The sequence below is a fragment of the Falco naumanni genome, chromosome Z, assembly GCF_017639655.2.
Source record: "Falco naumanni isolate bFalNau1 chromosome Z, bFalNau1.pat, whole genome shotgun sequence".
Classification (NCBI taxonomy): domain Eukaryota; kingdom Metazoa; phylum Chordata; class Aves; order Falconiformes; family Falconidae; genus Falco; species Falco naumanni.
In genome coordinates this window covers 76421019-76441152 of record NC_054080.1, presented here as the reverse complement: position 1 = coordinate 76441152, position 20134 = coordinate 76421019, and the positions used below count along the sequence as shown (strand labels likewise).

At 54.0% G+C, this 20134-nt stretch overlaps 2 protein-coding genes across 4 annotated transcripts; one reads left to right on the top strand and one right to left on the bottom strand.

The window, feature by feature from the left end:
• The first annotated feature begins 285 nt into the window (after positions 1-285).
• LOC121081371 (myogenesis-regulating glycosidase-like) lies at positions 286-3190 on the top strand. The gene has a single exon (XM_040580350.1). The coding sequence runs from the start codon at positions 828-830 to the stop codon at positions 2922-2924; it is 2097 nt and encodes a 698-aa protein (XP_040436284.1). The 5' UTR covers positions 286-827; the 3' UTR covers positions 2925-3190.
• Positions 3191-7107: 3917 nt separating this feature from the next.
• Positions 7108-19723, bottom strand: LOC121081372 (myogenesis-regulating glycosidase-like). Of its 3 annotated transcripts, none has more exons than XM_040580353.1 (2): positions 19683-19723; positions 7108-12405 (listed from the first exon to the last, which is right to left on the bottom strand). In XM_040580353.1, exon 2 carries the CDS (start codon positions 12266-12268, stop codon positions 10232-10234), a length of 2037 nt encoding a protein of 678 aa, XP_040436287.1. In that variant the 5' UTR covers positions 12269-12405; positions 19683-19723; the 3' UTR covers positions 7108-10231. The 3 variants fall into 3 exon arrangements, with proteins under 3 accessions (XP_040436287.1, XP_040436285.1, XP_040436286.1); XM_040580351.1 differs by lacking the exon at positions 19683-19723 and adding an exon at positions 19343-19671; XM_040580352.1 differs by lacking the exon at positions 19683-19723 and adding an exon at positions 16798-19297.
• Between the last annotated feature and the right edge of the window lie 411 nt (positions 19724-20134).

The following is a 20134-nucleotide window of genomic DNA, read 5'->3' as shown; positions in this document are numbered from 1 at the left end:
GATTAAAAAATGAAGATGCAGATGTAGGGAAAGATCTTCTTTTTCCCCTGCTAAGACAAGAGGGGCTGTCCTTGGTGATGGCTCTGGGATAGGCAGCAAGGCAGCTGAAGGGTTCTGCCCTGCCACCCCAGAGCAGTGCAGTGCTGGCTGCAAAGTGTGTGCATCCCCATGTCCCCATGCAGCTCAGGGAAGGAGCAGAATGCTAGGAGATCAAATAGCATTTGCCAGCTGCATCCCGGGGGAGTGGTGGGGAACAAGAGGCTTGACATTTCAGCACGGTGTTTCCCTGCCTGCATTTGATGCAGAGAATTTGTGCACAGGTCGGGAAATTCAGCAGGGAATATAATTAGTGTAAAAACAGATGAGCTTGTGATGTCCAGCTTGTTACGCTCAGGTACCAGCCCCTTTCCCTGGCCCCATTCTCCTCCAGGCGCCGACTTTCCTCCCTTCACCCTTGCTCTGCAGGATGCAGCCAAGAGAAGGTCATGGGAATCCTGGCACAGCCCCACTCTGAAAAGGTTCAGCCCAGCTGCCAGTGAACGGGCTGCCATTGCACAGAGCAAAGCAAGCCAGAGCTGCGGGGCCACGGAGGCTGCCGGGCTGCAAACGGGAGGAGAGGAGCTATGGCCATTAGCAAGATTTCATTGCTTTTTTGCTCTTTATAACCCTCTGTTTCATGAAATAACACTGCAGGTGTGAGAGGCCACACTTTGGAAAGGAGACGTTGAACATCTTCATGTAGCATCTTTGCTTTTCTGTCCACCAGTTGGAGAAAAAAAGATTCAGCAGCAAAGTTTCTAATGAGGCGTTAACACTGCAAAGGAGTCATGGACAGTCTGGTGACCCAACGTGTGGGAAAACATGGAAAAGCTCAAAAGCAGGATGCCAAAGAAACATTTTTGCCTGAAAATATCAGGCCAGTGAAGCAGAAGCCCTCCAAGGAGCTGAGGCCCATGCTTGGGGCCATCTTGCTGGGCCTCATCCTGTTCATTGCAGCGGTGGTGGCTTGGTGCTACTACACAGTGTCCCTGCGGAAGGCGGAGCGGCTCAAGACGGAGCTGATGGACCTGCGGGCGGATGGCTTTGTCATCAGGAACCAGCACGGGGAGGTGGTCTTCCGCCTGGCCTTCCGCTCGGGCAGCCTTGACCTGGAGTCATGCTCCAAGGAGGGCGAGATTTTGAGCTGCACGCGGTCGGGCAGGGGCCCGCTCAACTTCTTCATCCAGACGGTGAAGCCCAAGGACACGGTGATGTGCTACCGTGTGCGCTGGGAGGAGCTGGCGCCCGGCCCGGCGGTGGAGCACACCATGTTCTGGGAGGATGCCCACTGGTATGGGGGCTCAGAGATGAGCACCCAGCACTGGCCCATCCGCCTGGCGGGCTACCAGGAGCCCATGCCCTACGTGACCAGTGACGTCTACTCCTTCCGCGACAGCTTTGGCGGCATCCTCGAGCGCTACTGGCTCTCCTCCAAGGCGGCGGCCATCAAGATCAACGACTCCGTGCCCTTCCACCTGGGCTTCAATGCCACCGAGCGCGCCCTCTTCTTCCAGGCCCGCTACAAGGACTCACCCTACAAGCCCCCACCGGGGCAGCAGCCCTTCCCCGAGCTCAGCTACCGCGTCTGCGTGGGCTCTGATGTCACCTCCATCCACAAGTACATGGTGCGCAGGTACTTCAACAAGCCCTCCAAGATCCCTGCTGAGAACGCCTTCCGATACCCCATCTGGTCCACCTGGGCCCTCTACAAAAAAGATATAAATCAGGAAAAACTTCTACATTTTGCAAGAAACATTAAGAAGTACCGTTTTAACTGCAGCCACATTGAAATCGATGACATGTACACACAAACTTATGGGGACTTTGACTTTGACCCTGTCAAGTTCCCCAACGTAACAGAGATGTTTGCAAAACTGAGGGAAGACGGGTTTAAGGTCACCCTGTGGATTCATCCCTTTATACACACAGATTCCTCCAATTTTGGGGTGGGAATTGAGCATCAGCTGTTCATCAAGGAGCCGTCTGGGCGGCTGCCTGCCATGGTGGAGTGGTGGAACGGCATCGGGGCCATCCTGGACTTCACCAACCCAGCAGCCCGGGACTGGTTCCAGAGCCACCTGCGCCAGCTCCGACACAAGTATGGCATCTCATCCTTCAAGTTTGATGCAGGTGAGACCAGCTACCTGCCCAAGCAGTTCAGCACCTTCCGCCCACTCTCAGACCCCAGCATCTGGTCGCGGCGCTACACGGAGATGGCCATCCCCTTCTACGAGCTGGCTGAGGTGCGGGTGGGCTACCAGTCACAGAACATCTCCTGCTTCTTCCGCATCATTGACCGTGACTCTGTCTGGGGCTATGAGCTTGGCCTCAAGTCCCTCATCCCCACGGTGCTCACCATCAGCATGCTGGGGTACCCCTTTGTACTGCCAGATATGATTGGAGGGAACTTTCTCCCCAACAAGACGGAGGGGGCGGTGGAGATCCCCGACCGGGAGCTGTACGTGCGGTGGCTGGAGCTGTCAGCCTTCATGCCCTCCATGCAGTTCTCCATCCCGCCCTGGCTCTATGACAAGGAGGTGGTGGAGATTGCACAGAAGTTCACGGAGCTCCATGAGTCGCTGGTGGCCCCGCTGCTGCTGGAACTGGCTGGGGAGGTCACTGACACAGGTGACCCCATCATCCGTCCAATCTGGTGGATCTCACCCCGCGATGAGGCCACTCACAGGATCGACTCCCAGTTCCTGATCGGGGACACCCTCATGGTGGCACCTGTCCTGGAGATGGGCAAGCAGGAACGCGACGTCTACCTGCCAGCGGGCAAGTGGCGCAGCTACAAGGGGGAGCTGTTTGAGAAGACCCCGGTGCTGCTCACGGACTATCCTGTTGACCTGGATGAAGTTGCCTATTTCCTCTGGGTTTCCTAACAGGCTCCTCCATTAGCTGTGCAAGGGTCTCGGGGATTAATGAACCAATGACTTTAATAACCTGTGAATTTTAGTAGGTTTTGAAGTAGAAATGCTTCAGTATGAAATGTGAAGAAAACGCTGAGACCTCTGTTTTGTGTGGCAAGTGTTGTATAATAACCTACTTTGAAAAAATATTCACGGGCCATCTTCGTTATTGCAGTCTGACAAATATAATATATATATCAGGGGTCCTCAAACTGTTTAAACAGGGGGCCGGCGCCGATGCAGTGGCAGGCAGTCATCTGTGGCTGCTTGGTTTCCCCCCCAAATCTCCGGCAGGGGTGGGGGGCGGGGGGGGTCTGTTAAATACCGGAGGCCGGATTGAGGACCCTGGGGGGGCCGTATCCAGCCCACGGGCTCGTAGTTTGAGGACCCCTGGTATAGAAGCATGGTCTCTGCTGTAATCTTTTCCCAGCAAAAAAATGCCATGCATGCTTCTGGTTTATAAAGGCATTTACACGGACTCCCTTGTTTTACTGAGTTTCACAGCTGACCCCTTGAGATATTTATAATTTCATTAATGAAGGAGGCAGCTGAAGCAGAGTACTTTTTGTACAAGAAACAGTCTGTGATTATCCTGAAGTGGAAGGTATTCTATTTTCAGCCTGCAAGTCAGGTAGGTGCTGATGCAGGAATAAGAAGAGTTTCCATTTCCCGTGGCCTGTGCTATCTGAGCGAGGAGAAAGAAGCTACAGCATTTGCTGATGCTGTGGCAACCATTTCCCCCCTTTTGCTGGAAGAAATTATTGAGGACCGTGTCCATGGTGTGGATTCAGCCAAGCCTGTAAGCATGTGGTGAAATCTCATGGCAGTCAAGGTTAAAACCTTGCACCAAGTCATGCATGGGTTAGGACCTAACAGGATCCATGTGCATTTTGGGACCACATTAAGAGCCAAAAGGTGTAATCTTTCATGTCCCAGGAGAGTTCAGATAATTAAAAACCAAGCCCAAGCGCCCTGCTGCTTCAGTTTCCCCATGAAAAACGTTCTCCCATGCCACCAGCTGTGTTAATGGAGATCCCTGTCCATGAGCCGGCATCCTTCTGTCCATGAAGGTGACTTCTGGCTGAAGGTGTCTCAGCAGCAGCTGCAGGCTTGGGGTGGGCAGGCTGGCTGTGAAATACTCTCCACTCTTGGTCCAATCTTTCCTGTTTTTAGACAGGGAGAAGTTTAACGGTGACATGACTGAGCAGTTTAGGAAGGTCCTGCGGTCTCTGGGCTGCAGTGCACCTTCCCAAAGCAAAGGACTGTTTCCTTTGCTGACCCCAGCACGTTGCTGCTAGTAGGCACTGGGATGTAAAGCTGTGTGTGGCCCCAAGGCAGGATAAAGCTCCTTTCTTTAGAGTTTTGCCCCAGAGCTGCTGCCTTTAAAAAGTAAAGAGGGGCTGGAGAACATGGCACTCACTCCAGACTGGTGCTCAGATGAAGCAGCCCCAACACTGGCTGAGGCCCTCATCACCCATCAGTGGGTCTGTTATGCCACAAGGACCTGGCATGGTCACAGTGGCACAGGAGCAGTGCCAACTGTGATGAGCCAGAACATCTTCTAGATGCTCCTGAAAGCAGCTCAAGCTGCAGCAATACTATCACTGGTGTGGCAATGGGAGGTAAACCCCCACTTTAATCCGTGGATGTGAAAGGGAAAGCAATGCTCTATCTGGCAGTGGTGTTCAGGGTTCACAGACCATCTCTGGGTCCTCACCATGGGCTTTCTCCCACTCCAGGATAGTGGTTTTCACTGCTGTATCTCCCCTGAGGATGAGAAGCATTTCTGAATGCTTTATCTCTCAGTTGCTGCTTTGAAGCCCTGAGGGGACCCCAACAACTAGGCTTGGGGCAGCCAGAGGGTCCTCTGGTTGCTGCAGCAAGAGCAAAAGCTTTCTGAAAAGCTGATGCCCCTGGCACTGGGGAGAGGTGGGAGGGCCAGGCTCCAGCCCCTTCACACCACACCTCTGCCCCCATAATCAGCGTGCTCTGTACGCGTAGCTCCGCTTGCTCGCCTGTATCAGCTGGGAGATTAAAAAAAAAGCATCACTGACACTTTCTGCAAACTCTTGGGATGATTCAAGCCACCTGGTCCCCTTTGGCTGCGAAAATCTCTCCTTCAAATCCCCATCCCTTTCTAACCTTTCCTCCAGTGCTTTTCCCTACTGCCCAGCCAAGCCGCAGGAAGCCATGGGGGACTGGTGCTGGAGGCATCCTGCGAGCAGGTGGCACCGTGGGCATCTTTCCACACCCTCCTGCCGCACCGGGGCTGTGTGCTGCCAAAGGGACATCTTGTTTGCCTTGCTAAGCTTCAGTCTTGGTTGATTTTTTCCACTCCCAGTGCCAAGCGAGAGCTGTTTGGTGGAGGTGCTGGTGACACGAGACTCTTCCCCCAGCCCATCGCTCACTCCAGGCTGCCTGTTCTTCTAGGGGCGGAGGGTAGTTTACTAGATTACAATCACTGATGATTGCTGAGCTAAAAACCACCCATCCTTACTGGGGGGGGGGGGGGGGGGGGGGGAAAGAAAAAAAGAAAAGAAAGAAAATAAGAAAAAAACATCCCTGCTTTTGTCTACTCAGCCTCTGGGATTTTGCATCAGCCCAATCAACCTTTATGACTGTCCTGGCACAAGGGATCTGCAGGCTGGCAGCTCCCGCCTGGCTTGGGATGAGCTGTGACTGACCAGCCTGGTTTTTTCCTGGCCACATGCCGAAAGGGCCTCTGCTGCTGTCAGCTTGTCCTTTCACCACAGTCCTCCCCAGCTTTGGGCTCTGCCTGCCTGCCTGTTGTTTTGGTTTTTCCTTACTTTTAATAAAAGCTGTAATTTCAGGCAGGGATAGACATGCTCCCAGACAGGGTTTCATGGGTCAGCAGCCACTGTTCTGCTGTCACCCATAGGCACCATCCGTTTTCAAACAAATTGGGCTTTTGCTCTAGCCCCACTGGGGTTTGAACTTTGCCATTAACACTCCTCCTTGTGCCGTACACCCCCATGGATGTGTTTTCAAGCACTGCCACTTAGCTGGGACCCAGCAGAGAGCAGACTCCACTTGCTGTACCCGTGTGCCCAGTAAGCTTCACACACCCTCCCTGCACACAGTGACAGCTTTTGTGAGGATGCAAACTAAACCCAGACCCACCGATTCCAGGGAGGACTCCTGAATTATTGAGGATTTGTTGCAAGGCTGCAAGGGCTACAAGTTGCTAGACTGCCCCCAGGTCTCCAGCCAGCGCCAGCTTCACCTCCACAGTGTGAGCATCAGCTGAGCGTATGATACTGCTTGCACCCAAGGGCAAAGGCAAAGAAAAAGCATCAGAAAATGTCTTTTATTGCAAAAGGAGCAAATCGAAGACCGCCTCATTCTTCAAGCCAAGCCGCATGTGTTGGGCAGTGCTAGTGATGCCCAGGTGGCACAAAGCAGGCTGTGGTTCGTACAGCAACAATAGAAAGGGCAGGAAAATCATTGTGTGGGGCAAAGGGGTGGCATGGGGCAAGGCAAGCTCCTAAAGGAGTTTCACATACTCCATTTCTGGCGCTCCCATACCCACAAACATCTATTCCATCCCCATCCCAGCAGTCAGCACCACCTGGAAAGGGGGTCCCCGGGGACAGTGGGGACAGCCAGGGCCCAGATGGACCTTCTGGAGTGCCTGAGGGAAGCCAAGAACAGGCTCCTGTTCTTCACCACCTGCAAACAGTCCCGAAGCATGTGTCCTCTGCGAGCAGCGTGACCAGCAAACCCCCCAGACTCAGCATTGATGGGTCTTTTTTGGGTAGATACCAGCAGAAATAGGGGCATGACAGTCTGCCCCTGGGGGCAGATGCAACATCGGTATTCACCTGGACATGGTCTTCTTCAGGCCAGCGCTAAGGCACAGCTCTTCCCTCTGCTGTCTGGACCCAAGGAAAGGCGATCCATGATCCAGTGGCTCATCTCCACCTCCCCGTCTCCTGCCACCACTCCAAACACAAGAGTGGGGTGGCTGCCAGATCCTCCCATTAAAACATATATCAAAGCTGCAGGCTGCAAGCCTTACATGAAACAACAATCTCAACTCTCATTTCAGTCAAGTCTAGGGTGAAAAAAAACCCCACAAACAAATCTGCCTGAACCACCAGCCCCACACACTTGGTACAGATGGACATAGTTAAACTTCCTTTTGTTTTCCAAAATTTTATATCAATCAAGGTGATTCAAGTTACAGTTCTGTCTTCATTAACAATCAAGAATTAGAAAAGTGGTTAAAAACAAACCCACCAGCATTACAGTCTGACATAGGATGGTGTGTACAAACACAAGTATCCAGAAAATCCAACATACAACAGTGCAAGCTTCAAAATTCAATCATACAGGCATCATGTGGACCTGCTGCTCACCCATGGTCTGCTGTAGGCTGGGATGGAAAAGGCTGAATCCAACTCCCAGACCTGTTTCTGGTCTTTTGCTTGGCAGAGTTGAACTAAACCCAGCTTTGGCCAGTGACCCATGGTGTAAATCACAGAAATATTCCTAGGAGCAGTTCCCAAAGTGTCTGTGCACAGAGTGCTTGTGGTCTGTGAGGTCCTAGAGGTCCTTGAGTCCTGCAGTGCTACAGCATAGTGTTAGAAATAGTGGTTTTGGTAAAAAGTTGGATGGAAAGGGCACCTAGAAGCCTGTGAGAGCCTGAGGCAGCACTGCTGAGCCTGTCCCCAACATGTGGTGGGGCAGGCTAGGTGCCATGGACCCACAGAGAGCCATCCATACAGACCTGCTCTTCAGCATCATCCCTTATGTCCTCCCAACAGCTCTACCTCTCTCCTAGCTGGAGCACTGAATAGCCATGACCACTTACCCCCTAAATACAGCATTTAGAAAAATAAGAGTACTCCACAATCTTACCCATTTATTCATATAATAAAATAAAAAGAAAATTAAAATTTTATAATAAAATCCTTTCTTTTGAGGGGAGGGGAAGGAAGACTGTCTCTAATGGAGAATTTCCTCCGTGACTTTCCTGACAGCACCTGAAACCACTGCAAGGAGACGGAAGGCACTCATCTGGCTGCTCCCATCATTTTAGTAGTAAAGGGATACTAAGAGGAGTGTTGTGTTTCTCTTCACGTAGCCTTACCTCTTAGTAGTGAGAGATATGGTAAATGGCACAGTGGAGACAGGGGATGAGAAGACACGCAACATCGCCTGGTCATGCTGAGATCCTTCCCATAAAGTCCTGTATCAAGGATCCCACTTCTTCACTGGCAGCTGAGCTATGCAGCAACATCACCTCGACCCAATGACTCCTATGCCAGGGGAGGACAAGTATTTCATAAGCAAAGGTTGAAAGAGGAGAGCTGGAGCCCCTCAAAGCATAGCCTTCCTGCATGGCCTCAAAGCATGCATTGCTGGGGCTGGAGAAGCCCTCTCTGCACCCTGTGCTCCAAAGCACTCTTCAAAGTCGACATCCTCACTTTCTTCCTAACTATAAAAGCACTTCAGATTTTCCCTAAACACCTGAATTTCCGCGCCTGGACTCGAACAGAACCCCCAGGTTTAGTGCATCTTCTTTTCTGCAGCCTGCAAAGCCCAGTGGTGGAAGATGGGCTTTGAGAAAGATCCTCACGGGTACCCAACCCTAGCCAAAACACAGGACCATGGGTGGCGGACTCGTGCCAGGCCGACACTCAGCCCAGACACAATCCTATGAGAAACCCCACAGATGCTGAGCTCTCCTTGGCTGGCCGCAGCCTGGGCAGAGTGCCCCAAACCTTACCAGCCAACACGGCTCCATTCCGCAGAGGCTCATTAAAAATTCAGGTGCTGAAATGTGCTCTCAACCAGGGCACAGCCGGGCATGTCCTGCCCTGGGGAGGAAGGCTGCCAGACTGCGATCCTGTTTGCTTGCTCTGTCTCAGAGCAAAGATTGCTCATGAGTCCCTGTAAATGCATCTTCCCGTACAAAAACAAATGGGAAAGCTGGGAAAGAGGCATCTCTGCAGCTCCATCCCAGCTGACGGGGACTTGGGGTGGAGCACCACGTCACCCCGTGTCCTCTCCAGAAGCCTCTGACAGCAACCACACCTCCAGCACCACAAATGCTGCGTGAGGAAGGCCCCTAATTTTCTCAGGGAGAGAGGAGTGCTGCTTTGGGAAAACCCTCTAAAAATCACAACCTCTAACTGCAACCTGAGATGGAGATGGGCATTAGCTTAATTTCACAGTAGATGGGAACGCTTCCGCGGGTGCAGTGAGAACACCCGCTGGCACAGACCCATCAGTGCAAAAGCTGGTGTTTTCCACCCACTGGCAAGCCGGCTAGCAGCAGACATCACCGTCAATCCAAGACACGTGCCACTCATGGGAACCGGCTGTTCCCAGGGAAGCGCCACACATATGTTTTGAGAACAGCTTTGCTCCAGGCAGTCCTTCTGCCAGCGACAAACCTGAAAGCTCATCTGTCCTTAAAAACCAGAGGGGGTGATATCAGCAGGATAATCAGGTAATGAAGCAGGGCCACAAACGCTTTAAAAAGAGTAATGGGGCACGCTGGTATGGACGGGGCCACTATCGGAAAGGCAATGTTGACACTCAAGATAAAACACACAGGCAAGTGCCTTGCAGCGGGTGTTAAATGGATGAGGAGGTGGGATGCAGCTGCCCCAGCAAGCAATACGCAGCCCATACAGTTAAAACACCTGGACATCACGTGAGTAACCTGGCCCGCCTGGTATATGGGAAAGCAGGAACATGGGGCAACTCTTAGTCCAGTGCCACACTAGACCGAAGAGGGGAAAAACATGTGTACATACGGATATCTCTAGTTAGTTTTCTGCTCTTAAAAAAGTAATTTAAAATATATTTGTCATGTTATAAAACTTACGGCAGGCTGTGCTGTAGCAACCCTCCCACACGACATACTCCCATGCCCAGCGCTGGGTGCTCCCACGAGACCAGAAACACTCCCACTGATGCTAACCAACCTCCACTTCTTCAAAACATTGGAAACTGAAAAGATACTGGGGTTACTATGTGTCTACAGACAGGCTGACAAGTCCTTTGATACCTATACAGAAAAAATTCTGCCTACTGTAACCCAACCAGAGTCTCCCACCTGACCCAAATTAAAAAAAAAAATATCACCCTTTGACTCCAAATAAAAAAAAAAATTACCCCAAGGGCAGTAAAGCCTATTTAATCCCCTTCCTCAACCCCAGTCTCAAATGTAATGTGCAATTAGAATTATTATTTGTTACAAAGTCCTAGATAAGGCATGGTTATCCAGAAGCTAATGGAGGAGCCTGTTAGGAAACCCAGAGGAAATAGGCAACTTCATCCAGGTCAACAGGATAGTCCGTGAGCAGCACCGGGGTCTTCTCAAACAGCTCCCCCTTGTAGCTGCGCCACTTGCCCGCTGGCAGGTAGACGTCGCGTTCCTGCTTGCCCATCTCCAGGACAGGTGCCACCATGAGGGTGTCCCCGATCAGGAACTGGGAGTCGATCCTGTGAGTGGCCTCATCGCGGGGTGAGATCCACCAGATTGGACGGATGATGGGGTCACCTGTGTCAGTGACCTCCCCAGCCAGTTCCAGCAGCAGCGGGGCCACCAGCGACTCATGGAGCTCCGTGAACTTCTGTGCAATCTCCACCACCTCCTTGTCGTAGAGCCAGGGCGGGATGGAGAACTGCATGGAGGGCATGAAGGCTGACAGCTCCAGCCACCGCACGTACAGCTCCCGGTCGGGGATCTCCACCGCCCCCTCCGTCTTGTTGGGGAGAAAGTTCCCACCTATCATGTCAGCGGATATGAAGGGGTACCCCAGCATGCTGATGGTGAGCACCGTGGGGATGAGGGACTTGAGGCCAAGCTCATAGCCCCAGACAGAGTCACGGTCAATGATGCGGAAGAAGCAGGAGATGTTCTGTGACTGGTAGCCCACCCGCACCTCAGCCAGCTCGTAGAAGGGGATGGCCATCTCCGTGTAGCGCCGCGACCAGATGCTGGGGTCTGAGAGTGGGCGGAAGGTGCTGAACTGCTTGGGCAGGTAGCTGGTCTCACCTGCATCAAACTTGAAGGACGAGATGCCATACTTGTGTCGGAGCTGGCGCAGGTGGCTCTGGAACCAGTCCCGGGCTGCTGGGTTGGTGAAGTCCAGGATGGCCCCGATGCCGTTCCACCACTCCACCATGGCAGGCAGCCGCCCAGACGGCTCCTTGATGAACAGCTGACGCTCAATTCCCACCCCAAAATTGGAGGAATTGTAGTTTATGAAAGGGTGAGTCCACAGGGTGACCTTAAACCCGTCTTCTCTCAGTTTTGCAAACATCTCTGTTACGTTGGGGAACTTGACAGGGTCAAAGTCAAAGTCCCCATAAGTTTGTGTGTACATGTCATCGATTTCAATGTGGCTGCAGTTAAAACGGTACTTCTTGATCTTTTCAGCAAATCGCAAGAGTTTATCCTGGTCGATATTGTTCTTGTAGAGGGCCCAGGTGGACCAGATGGGGTATCGGAAGGCGTTCTCAGCAGGGATCTTGGAGGGCTTGTTGAAGTACCTGCGCACCATGTACTTGTGGATGGAGGTGACGTCGGAGCCCACGCAGACGCGGTAGCTGAGCTCGGGGAAGGGCTGCTGCCCCGGTGGGGGCTTGTAGGGTGAGTCCTTGTAGCGGGCCTGGAAGAAGAGGGCGCGCTCGGTGGCATTGAAGCCCAGGTGGAAGGGCACGGAGTCGTTGATCTTGATGGCTGCCGCCTTGGAGGAGAGCCAGTAGCGCTCGAGGATGCCGCCAAAGCTGTCGCGGAAGGAGTAGACGTCACTGGTCACGTAGGGCATGGGCTCCTGGTAGCCCGCCAGGCGGATGGGCCAGTGCTGGGTGCTCATCTCTGAGCCCCCATACCAGTGGGCATCCTCCCAGAACATGGTGTGCTCCACCGCCGGGCCGGGCGCCAGCTCCTCCCAGCGCACACGGTAGCACATCACCGTGTCCTTGGGCTTCACCGTCTGGATGAAGAAGTTGAGCGGGCCCCTGCCCGACCGCGTGCAGCTCAAAATCTCGCCCTCCTTGGAGCACGACTCCAGGTCAAGGCTGCCCGAGCGGAAGGCCAGGCGGAAGACCACCTCCCCGTGCTGGTTCCTGATGACAAAGCCATCCGCCCGCAGGTCCATCAGCTCCGTCTTGAGCCGCTCCGCCTTCCGCAGGGACACTGTGTAGTAGCACCAAGCCACCACCGCTGCAATGAACAGGATGAGGCCCAGCAAGATGGCCCCAAGCATGGGCCTCAGCTCCTTGGAGGGCTTCTGCTTCACTGGTGTGAAGTTCTCGGGCAGGAAGGTGTACATGATGCTCTGCTTTCTCTAGAGCTTTTTGCAGTGCGGTGGGAAGGAAGATCCCTTTGCAGCCAGCCTGGGGCTCTCAGGAGAAGAAAATGGACTGTTAGGAAAGTTCCCACCTCTGCAGAGTCCCAGAGCACCCGTCTCTGAAAAGAAGAGGATATAAATAGACTCAGAAGAAACTCTGAATCAAGGGACAGCTTGTCATCCATTTGCCATCTCAATTTCAGCAGTTCCCCCCGTCCCCCCGTTGCCGGTCTGGGACATGCCAGGTGCTGACGCCAAGTCCTAGAGGCTATCTCCAATTACCCTGGGCAGAGAACACGTGCAGGGAACAGACTGAGCCCCACACTGAGAACAACGCCAGGGCAATAAGGACCAAATCATTGCCGTAATTAATTTTCTTTTGTTGGGAAGACTTTCAGCAAGGCAGGAGCAGAGACTGGGAGGGGGTAGGAGGAGGCTGAGCAGGAGCTGGATCAGCTCACTGACAGTACCTTTAAGGGACAGGGCTAACTAAAAGCCATAAAAGACAGTTTTGAATTGCAAATGAATCAATTCCAGGCACCTGCTCTTAATTTTAATCAAACTGCCTTCCCTGGCAGATTTAACTCAGTTTATCTGCAGCACTGTCCCCTCGCCGTCCCCAGCACACCGTGGCCGCTCCAGCTGGGTAATGCTTTGAGGTACAGCCGGTAAATACCTGCTTCTCTGCAGCTCCTGGATGGCTAAACAGGGCAGGGGTACCGGCGGCTCACGTCTGGTTTTGGGGGGCACGTAGGGGGTGCGTTGTGCAGCAAAGCATGGCTGCAGGGGGTACTGCACCAGCAGCCCCGAGCGGGAGAGCGGCTCGCTCCTGCCTTGCACGCAGACCCCTGCAGCGGGTCTGGGGGGCAGACAGCAAGACCTCCAAAGGGCTGTTCCTCCATCCAGCACGGCTCCGGGCTGTGTTTCATCTCCAGCTTGCTCCCCCTGCACGGCCCCGGGGAAGCAGGCTGCACCAAGAGCCTAACGGCTTTTTCTTGGCCAGGAGCTGGCTGGGCTCAGCCAAGCACAGTGCTGGGGATCCAGAGGGGAAGAGTAAAGTGAGGACACGGGACAACAAGAAACAAACCGAGCAGCAGGAGGAGCAGGGGAAGGAAAGAAGCTGCAGAGCCGCAGACCAGCTGGCCAGTACCTGCCCAGCACCAGCAAACACCAGCATGCGGCTGGGGCTGGAAGCCTGCCAGCTCCGGGCAAACCAGAGGGAAAAATCCCCCTCTTTATCAGCAACCCCCTCCAAAGGACTCAGTTTCTTTTTTAAAGAAAAGATTCAAAATGAAATATCGAACCCTCTACAAGCATGACAAGCCAGAGCACGTTTTCTTCTGTACCACAAACAGATCTTTCTCCCCAAAAAAGGACAAATAAAGCAGAAAGGGGTCATGAACATCACCTAAACCCTGCTACTCCACTACAGGGACACCTGGGTGTAAACACAGAGAGGATCTGTGCACAGGCTCAACAGAACATCCAGCATTTTATATTCATCTTGAAACGTGCATTGTGCCAGACCCTGTAGCTGGGGAAACATTTTCATTGTCGGCTGGGTCATTTTAACCTTCCCCTGGGAGCTGGCAACTTTCTAGACTGCCAGCTGCTTTAAATGGGATTACCACAGCATTAGGAAGCGATTAGCCTGAACGGGCCATAGGTTTAGCTAAACCACTTGTCCCTCGGCCAAGTCCCACCTAGCCCTCACTCGCTGGTGGCAAGGAGCCCTGGCATGGGATGGGGGTGGCTCCAACCACCCCAGCTGTGTCACCCAGGGCTGGATTCTGTCACACAGGAGAAGAACAGGGCCTTCACCCACCAGCACGTGTGATTTAAGACCAGCTGAGTCCAGCAAAAATAGAGCAATAAAGACAGGGAGGAGAGGGTGGTGGGAAAATCCTGTGTTTGGGATAAAACTTTATTCCTCCTGTCAGCCCCTCCTTGGCTTTAGGGTGCCGTGCAGGATTGTACTGGGGAATGGCGTGGTGGGAGGAGGTTTGCAGAAGGGTCTCAGACAAAAGCGGCACAGCTGAGCAGCACTGCAAGTGTCAGGCTGCTTCTGGAAATATAGATGGGTATGCTGAGACCAGAAGAACTCCCTCCCTCTCAGCACTGGGAATTTTTGAGATGCCAGAGAGGGAGATGCAAATACCTGTCACTATCGGAGGCACGCCCTGTGTCTCATGCATGCCTTATCTGGGGACTGCAAAGGTCAAAGCGGGAGGGGGGGGGGGGGGGAGGGGGGAATAACGTGCAGCCTCCATTGAGCAGGACTTGGAAATTCTTTGGGAAAAGAATTTTCTAAAGTTTTCATGTTTTCTGAAAAAAAAAAAAAAAAAGGGAAATAAATGGTGTTTTCTTTCCCAGCTCTTAGGGTTTTAAGCCCAAAAATGGCTGACACTGCTGGTTCAGGGACAGCCACCTCCACACCCTATGTAAAATTGACAGCAGCCCCCAGGGCTTTAGGGATTTTCTGAATTTTCATCTCCCTTTCAGGAGGACGGTTTATTATTTATGAACTACTTCGAAGCTGCTCTATTTTTAGGCTGTTTCTTTCTTTCTTTTCCCCCCATGGGCTAGAGCTCATGACGTACATGAAGGAGCTGGCACTGCCGCTGCCAGTAGAGAAATAATGTGTTTTTTAAGAAGGGTTTTGCATCCTTTTGTGGCCCTTGGACACTGATCTGCCTTGGAGGGATGTGCAAGCTGGTGGATTTATCCTGTTCTGGTTGCTTTGGCTGAACCAGAATCAAACCACTGTGGCTGCCCAGGGCTGATGGGTATCACCTGCTTGGGTACCACTTCAATAAACATGCTGAGAAGGGTGTTTGCAGGCATTGCCCAGCACATCAACAGCCCAGGGAGGTACGTAAAAACAGGATCTTGTTCTGTGCCTGTCCAGCCCCTCTACTTTTTTGCCTTGTTAACAAAATGTACGTTCTCCAGTCAGTGACTTGGCTCCATCCCAGATGAGAGGTAAGTTTCCCAAGCTGCCCAGAGATGCCTGCCACCTTACACTTGTGAGCTACAGCCCACAGAGGTGCCTGTTCAAGCAAAGCCTGTTTCAACATATTTTTTTTAATGCAAACTTGTTATTTTGCTCCAAGATGACATTGCAGTGACCTTTAACTCCTCAAAAAGAAGAAAAAAAAGAAAATGGGAAGGGAGGGTGTCAAAGCAAAACAGCATGCTTGCAGCTTCCCAGCTGACCCAAAACAAAGGTTTTTCTTGCTGTTCTGTGAAAGCAGTGAGTTGTCTTGCCTCAGCTCGAGAAGAAAGAAAAACATCTGAGCAGGACACACTTTATGGAGTAAAAATAAAAATCCATTTTTTGACCGCTTCTATTTTTACCAACACCGCTGCTAACCACCGGCTGCGAGACCCACAGCACCACTAACCCCAGGAATTTTGCAATTAGGACATTTTTTTAAAGAGTCCTAACATGTAACTGGTCCCCATTGTCCTGGTGGGGTCAGCTCTGAATGGCACACGGGGCGAAGCTCGTGCAGGGGACACACACTGATTTCCCATGCTGGGAAACCCTCCGCTCCATTGCAAGGTCCTACCACCTCTTCCTCAAACATCCTGGCAGGAGTTGAGCTAAGGAAACACCACAGATTCACCGGAAACACTGCAGATTTCACCAGGAGGCATCTCTAACTCCCTAAAAGAGCAGGGAATTATGATGGCAAATTACAGGGGAAATTACTGCTCTGCAAAACAGCTTGTAGAGGTGAAAAAAACTCCGCGTGCCCACCCTGCAACCCCCTGCAGGAGACCAGCCCTGCCCAAAGGACTCTGCAAACCTGAGATGGGGGATCAGCAAACCCTTCCTGGGGCTTTAACTTCCCTTAGAGGGGTCTGCAGCAGCACTGGAGTTCCATGTAGGACTTTTTGGAGTCCTAAAGGGTGAAATCAGTGTTCCAGCTGCTTGGCACTGATGGGAAAGGGTGGGACAGGCAGGGTCACCTGGTAGTAGTGACACCAAGGGGTGCAGGGCTGCTCCCCACACAGACCATCCTCGTCATGGATCAGAGGCACTGATTCCCCCCCCCAGCCCCACAGAGCCACCTGCAAGGATCCCCCCTGGACACTGCACCAGATCACCCTGGGGCTATGGGTTTATCCCCATGGTGCACAAGCCACCCCGGGGCGAATGCAGGTGGCACAGACCGCCGACCCCTAAGCCAGGGCAGCCACCCTGCCTTAGTGGGACAGGGACAGCGGGGGGACAGACACAGTGCCTCCTTCCCAGGGGAACTCTGCCTTCACCATCACTGCTGCGATTGCAACAAGGACTGACATGCTGCCTGGTCCGAGGGGCTCAGGGAAAGGCTGTGGTGGGGGCTCCGCACCTCCTGCGAAGTGGGAGATGTCAGCTGTTGGGGCTGCTGCCACCATAGCAAGACACGGCAGCAAATTCCCCGCAGCACCTGGCTGTCGGATACGGACAGTCCTATCCAGGAGGCAGCTCGTCCTGCCGGGGGCATGGTACCGGTACTTACCCATCCATCGCCTCCTGGGGATCCCTGCCCGGTGCCTGGCTCTGCTACAGCTGTTTTTTTAAGCACATGAAAAATAAGCGTTTCTACATCTCCACGTCCCCAGCAGCTTTGTCCTCTCCATCACACAGGGGTGTTTCAGGGCTACGCGCTGGCTGCGCCCCGCTGGAGCAGCGTGCGTCCGTGGGCTGGAGGAGGGGACCAGCACGTCAGCGGCGTGTTTTCTCAGGCACCGTGACGGATGCGTGAGCAGCCAGCCCTCCAGGTGGGGTGTGCCAAGGCAGCGGCGCCTGGCCAAGAGGCGGGTGCTGCAGGCATCGTGGTGGCGTGAAGGGCACACGCTTTGCAAAGCCCCAGCTCCTGGAGTCGCGGGGTTCGGGCTGGCATCTCTCCTCCCTGCCAGGTAAGTGGGAAGGACTGCTAGACTCATCCCCTCCTGCATCTGCAGGCTCTCCAGAATCAGAAGGCAAAACAAAAAACAAGACGGGGTTTTGTTTGGTTTTTCTGGTGGGGTTTTTTTTCTTCCCCAAGTCTTGTGACTTTAAGCAGAGTCATGATTCAGCAGAGTAAAGAGGCTGCCTTAAGCAAAGAGAAACAAGCAGCCCTACCACTACCGGCTGGTTTGTAAGCCAGGATTAAACGGCACTAGGCATCCAGAGGATAAACCCCAGATCTGAGGGGGGCACGTGAATAGTGAATAGAGAGCTCATCTGCAAAGTGTAGACGCATTCCTGACACCTTGCTCCACCTGGAATAGCAGACAGGAGGATCGAAACTGCAGTATTAGCTCTGCCCAGCCTTAAATACTTTCACCTATATTGTAGGAATTGTCACTTTACAGCCCGGTTATGTCCCTTAAAGCTGCCAGTGTCAAGTGATGCTCTAAACCCATTTAGACACCTCATCCAGTGCCTAACCATGAATACAAAAAGACCACTGGGAGTCAATTCTGGCAGCAGATGACTTAATATTTAACACTCCTGACAATTCCCCCTTTACAACATTGGTCTGTCTTTGTTCTTCACCCTGTGCTAATTAGCAAGATGAAGTTTTAATAAGCTGGATATTCACTTTAACCCTGCACACCACTTGCAGTGCTGCTAGCTCATGACTAAACCATGACTGAGGGCTCTCACTTTCACCGGCCTGGAGGCACCTCACAGCACCTGAATTTCTAAGTGGCAAAGATTTCTGGAGACTTTAAAATAAAGTGAGCTCTCCTGGTCTATTTGTATCAAAGTGCACTGGACAGTGCTCTCCCTTCAAGGACAACTCTGTGTCCACTTTGGAGATGTCCTACAGCCCCTGGGGAAGCATGAGGCAGTCTGTCCTTGAAGTTACAACCCATGGGGTAACACAGAGCCCAGCAGCCAGCTCCTTAGCACTGGCAGGGCCAGCAGCTCTCAGACAGGCATCCACTAAAACCACGCAGTTTGTGCCCACTGTGGCAAAAGCAAAACACCAAATACAAGTTGTTCCATGCAGCACCATGCCAGAATGACAGAAATCTGCCCAAAAAAGAAAGGAGAGCAATAACTGCAGTAATTTCATGGCTCCCACCAAAGGAGCCAGACCCAGGCTAGGACGTGGTCCAGCAGGCAGGCACACAAAACCCTGGTGCAAAGCACCAGTCCGCTCTTAGCTTATTTCATGTGTGCCATATAAGACATACAGCCATAAAGATTTCAGTGTCTTTGCTGCTGTCTTTTGGTCCCCCAACCCAATTCCTACTGATACAAGGTGTGTTTCATCTGCCACCCCATCACTCCAACAGCCTCCCTCCCCAGTGCTCCTGTGGATGTTAAATCTCACTCCTGCTCATCTCCATCCTCCAAGACAAACCTCCCCACAGCGGGACCGAATGCCCCATTTCCCCCCCTTGGTAATTTCTTAAAAGACCTGATTTGGCGCTTTGGGAGCACTCAGTGTTTCAGACACTGAGGCAGGCTGAAACCTGAGCCCATCCCGACACCCAAGCACTAAGATGCGATATGGGGAAGGAGTGGAAACCTAAGCACATCCCTCTGGCATGGCCCTTGCGATTTTCCAGACACTGAGTCACCACCCAACTCCAGGTGCTGGCAGCTCCAGAGAGCGGCAGATGGTTCACAAAGCTGGGCTGGCAACTTGGGACCCTGAATTCGCATCTGTATCCAACAGCCAACGATGCTGGACAGCCCTGGGACAAATGCAACCACCAGTCCCTTAAAGTGCTCCTTGGCAAACTCTTCCATGTGAGGATCCAGCCATGCAGCCACAACCACCAGACCCTCATCGCCCACCGGGCTGCGGGTGTCTGCTGTGCCAGGCACTTGCCCTTTGGGCACCTCGAGCATCCCAAGAGGGAGAGGGAAAAGCGAAGGAACGATTTGTCCTTTCTAAAACAGCTCTGGCCACTCATGGACGCTGCCAGCACCTGCTGACGGAGGGGTTGTCCCAGAAACCACTCCAAACCCAACCCGCTATATTGCACAGCGCGCGGCGTAAACTCATCTGCTTAAGGTTTCCCTGCCAAACATCTGTCCAGCGGCAGAAGATGAAGCTGCACCTTGCAAGCGGGGCCGGCGACGTGTCTCCGGGCTCCAACAAACTCCTCCGGGCAGCCAGACTCCCACGCAGCACACGGAAACCCCGCGTGGTCCCTGCGCGGCGGAGCGCGGAAGGCTGGCACCCCGCGCCGGGGACGGGGCCCGCACCGACACCCCGCGCCCCGCGGGCCCTTCCGCGCCCGCCCGCCGCCGGCTGGGACCGGGCTCTGCGGGACGGGGCGCCCCGCCCGCCGCCGGCCCCGCGCCCGGCCGCTCCCCCAGCCGGGGACGCGCACCCCAAACCTGCCCGGGGCTGCCGCACCCCCCCCGGCAAGGCAGCCCGGCACCCGGCAAACTTACCGGCGGCGCCGGGCCATGGCCGGGCTGTGCGCGGCACCGGGGCGGGGGGCAGCGGGGCCGGGCCCGCCGCGGTTCCGGGGTTGGGCGCTCCCCGCCGCCCCGCCCCGCTGCTGCCCCGGCCCGGCCCCCCCGGCCCTGCCCCCCCCGCCCGGCCCCCCCCGCCCGGCCCCCCCCGGCGCGGCGCGCCCCGCTGGGAGATGTAGTTCGGCCCCCGCCCGCCGCGGGATGCCGTGGGGGGGGGGGCACCCGGGGGTGCTGGTACCCCCAGGGCGGTGCTGGCCGGCGCTTGGGGCCGGGCCCTGGCGGGGTTTTCCCTGCCCCAGGCAGGGCTGTGCTGCCGCTCGGTGCGGGCGCAGGAGCGAGGAGCCCCCGATGGTCTGTGCTGGCGCGTCGCCCCCGAGGGGACGCCGGACCCGTGTGTGTGTGATCTGCAGCGCACGGGGACGGCCCGG

What these genes read in the sequence shown, in the direction of transcription:
- LOC121081371 (XM_040580350.1), top strand. Translation starts at nt 828, where the DNA reads ATGGACAGTCTGGTGACCCAACGTGTGGGAAAACATGGAAAAGCTCAA.
- LOC121081372 (XM_040580353.1), bottom strand. Translation starts at nt 12,268, where the DNA reads ATGTACACCTTCCTGCCCGAGAACTTCACACCAGTGAAGCAGAAGCCC.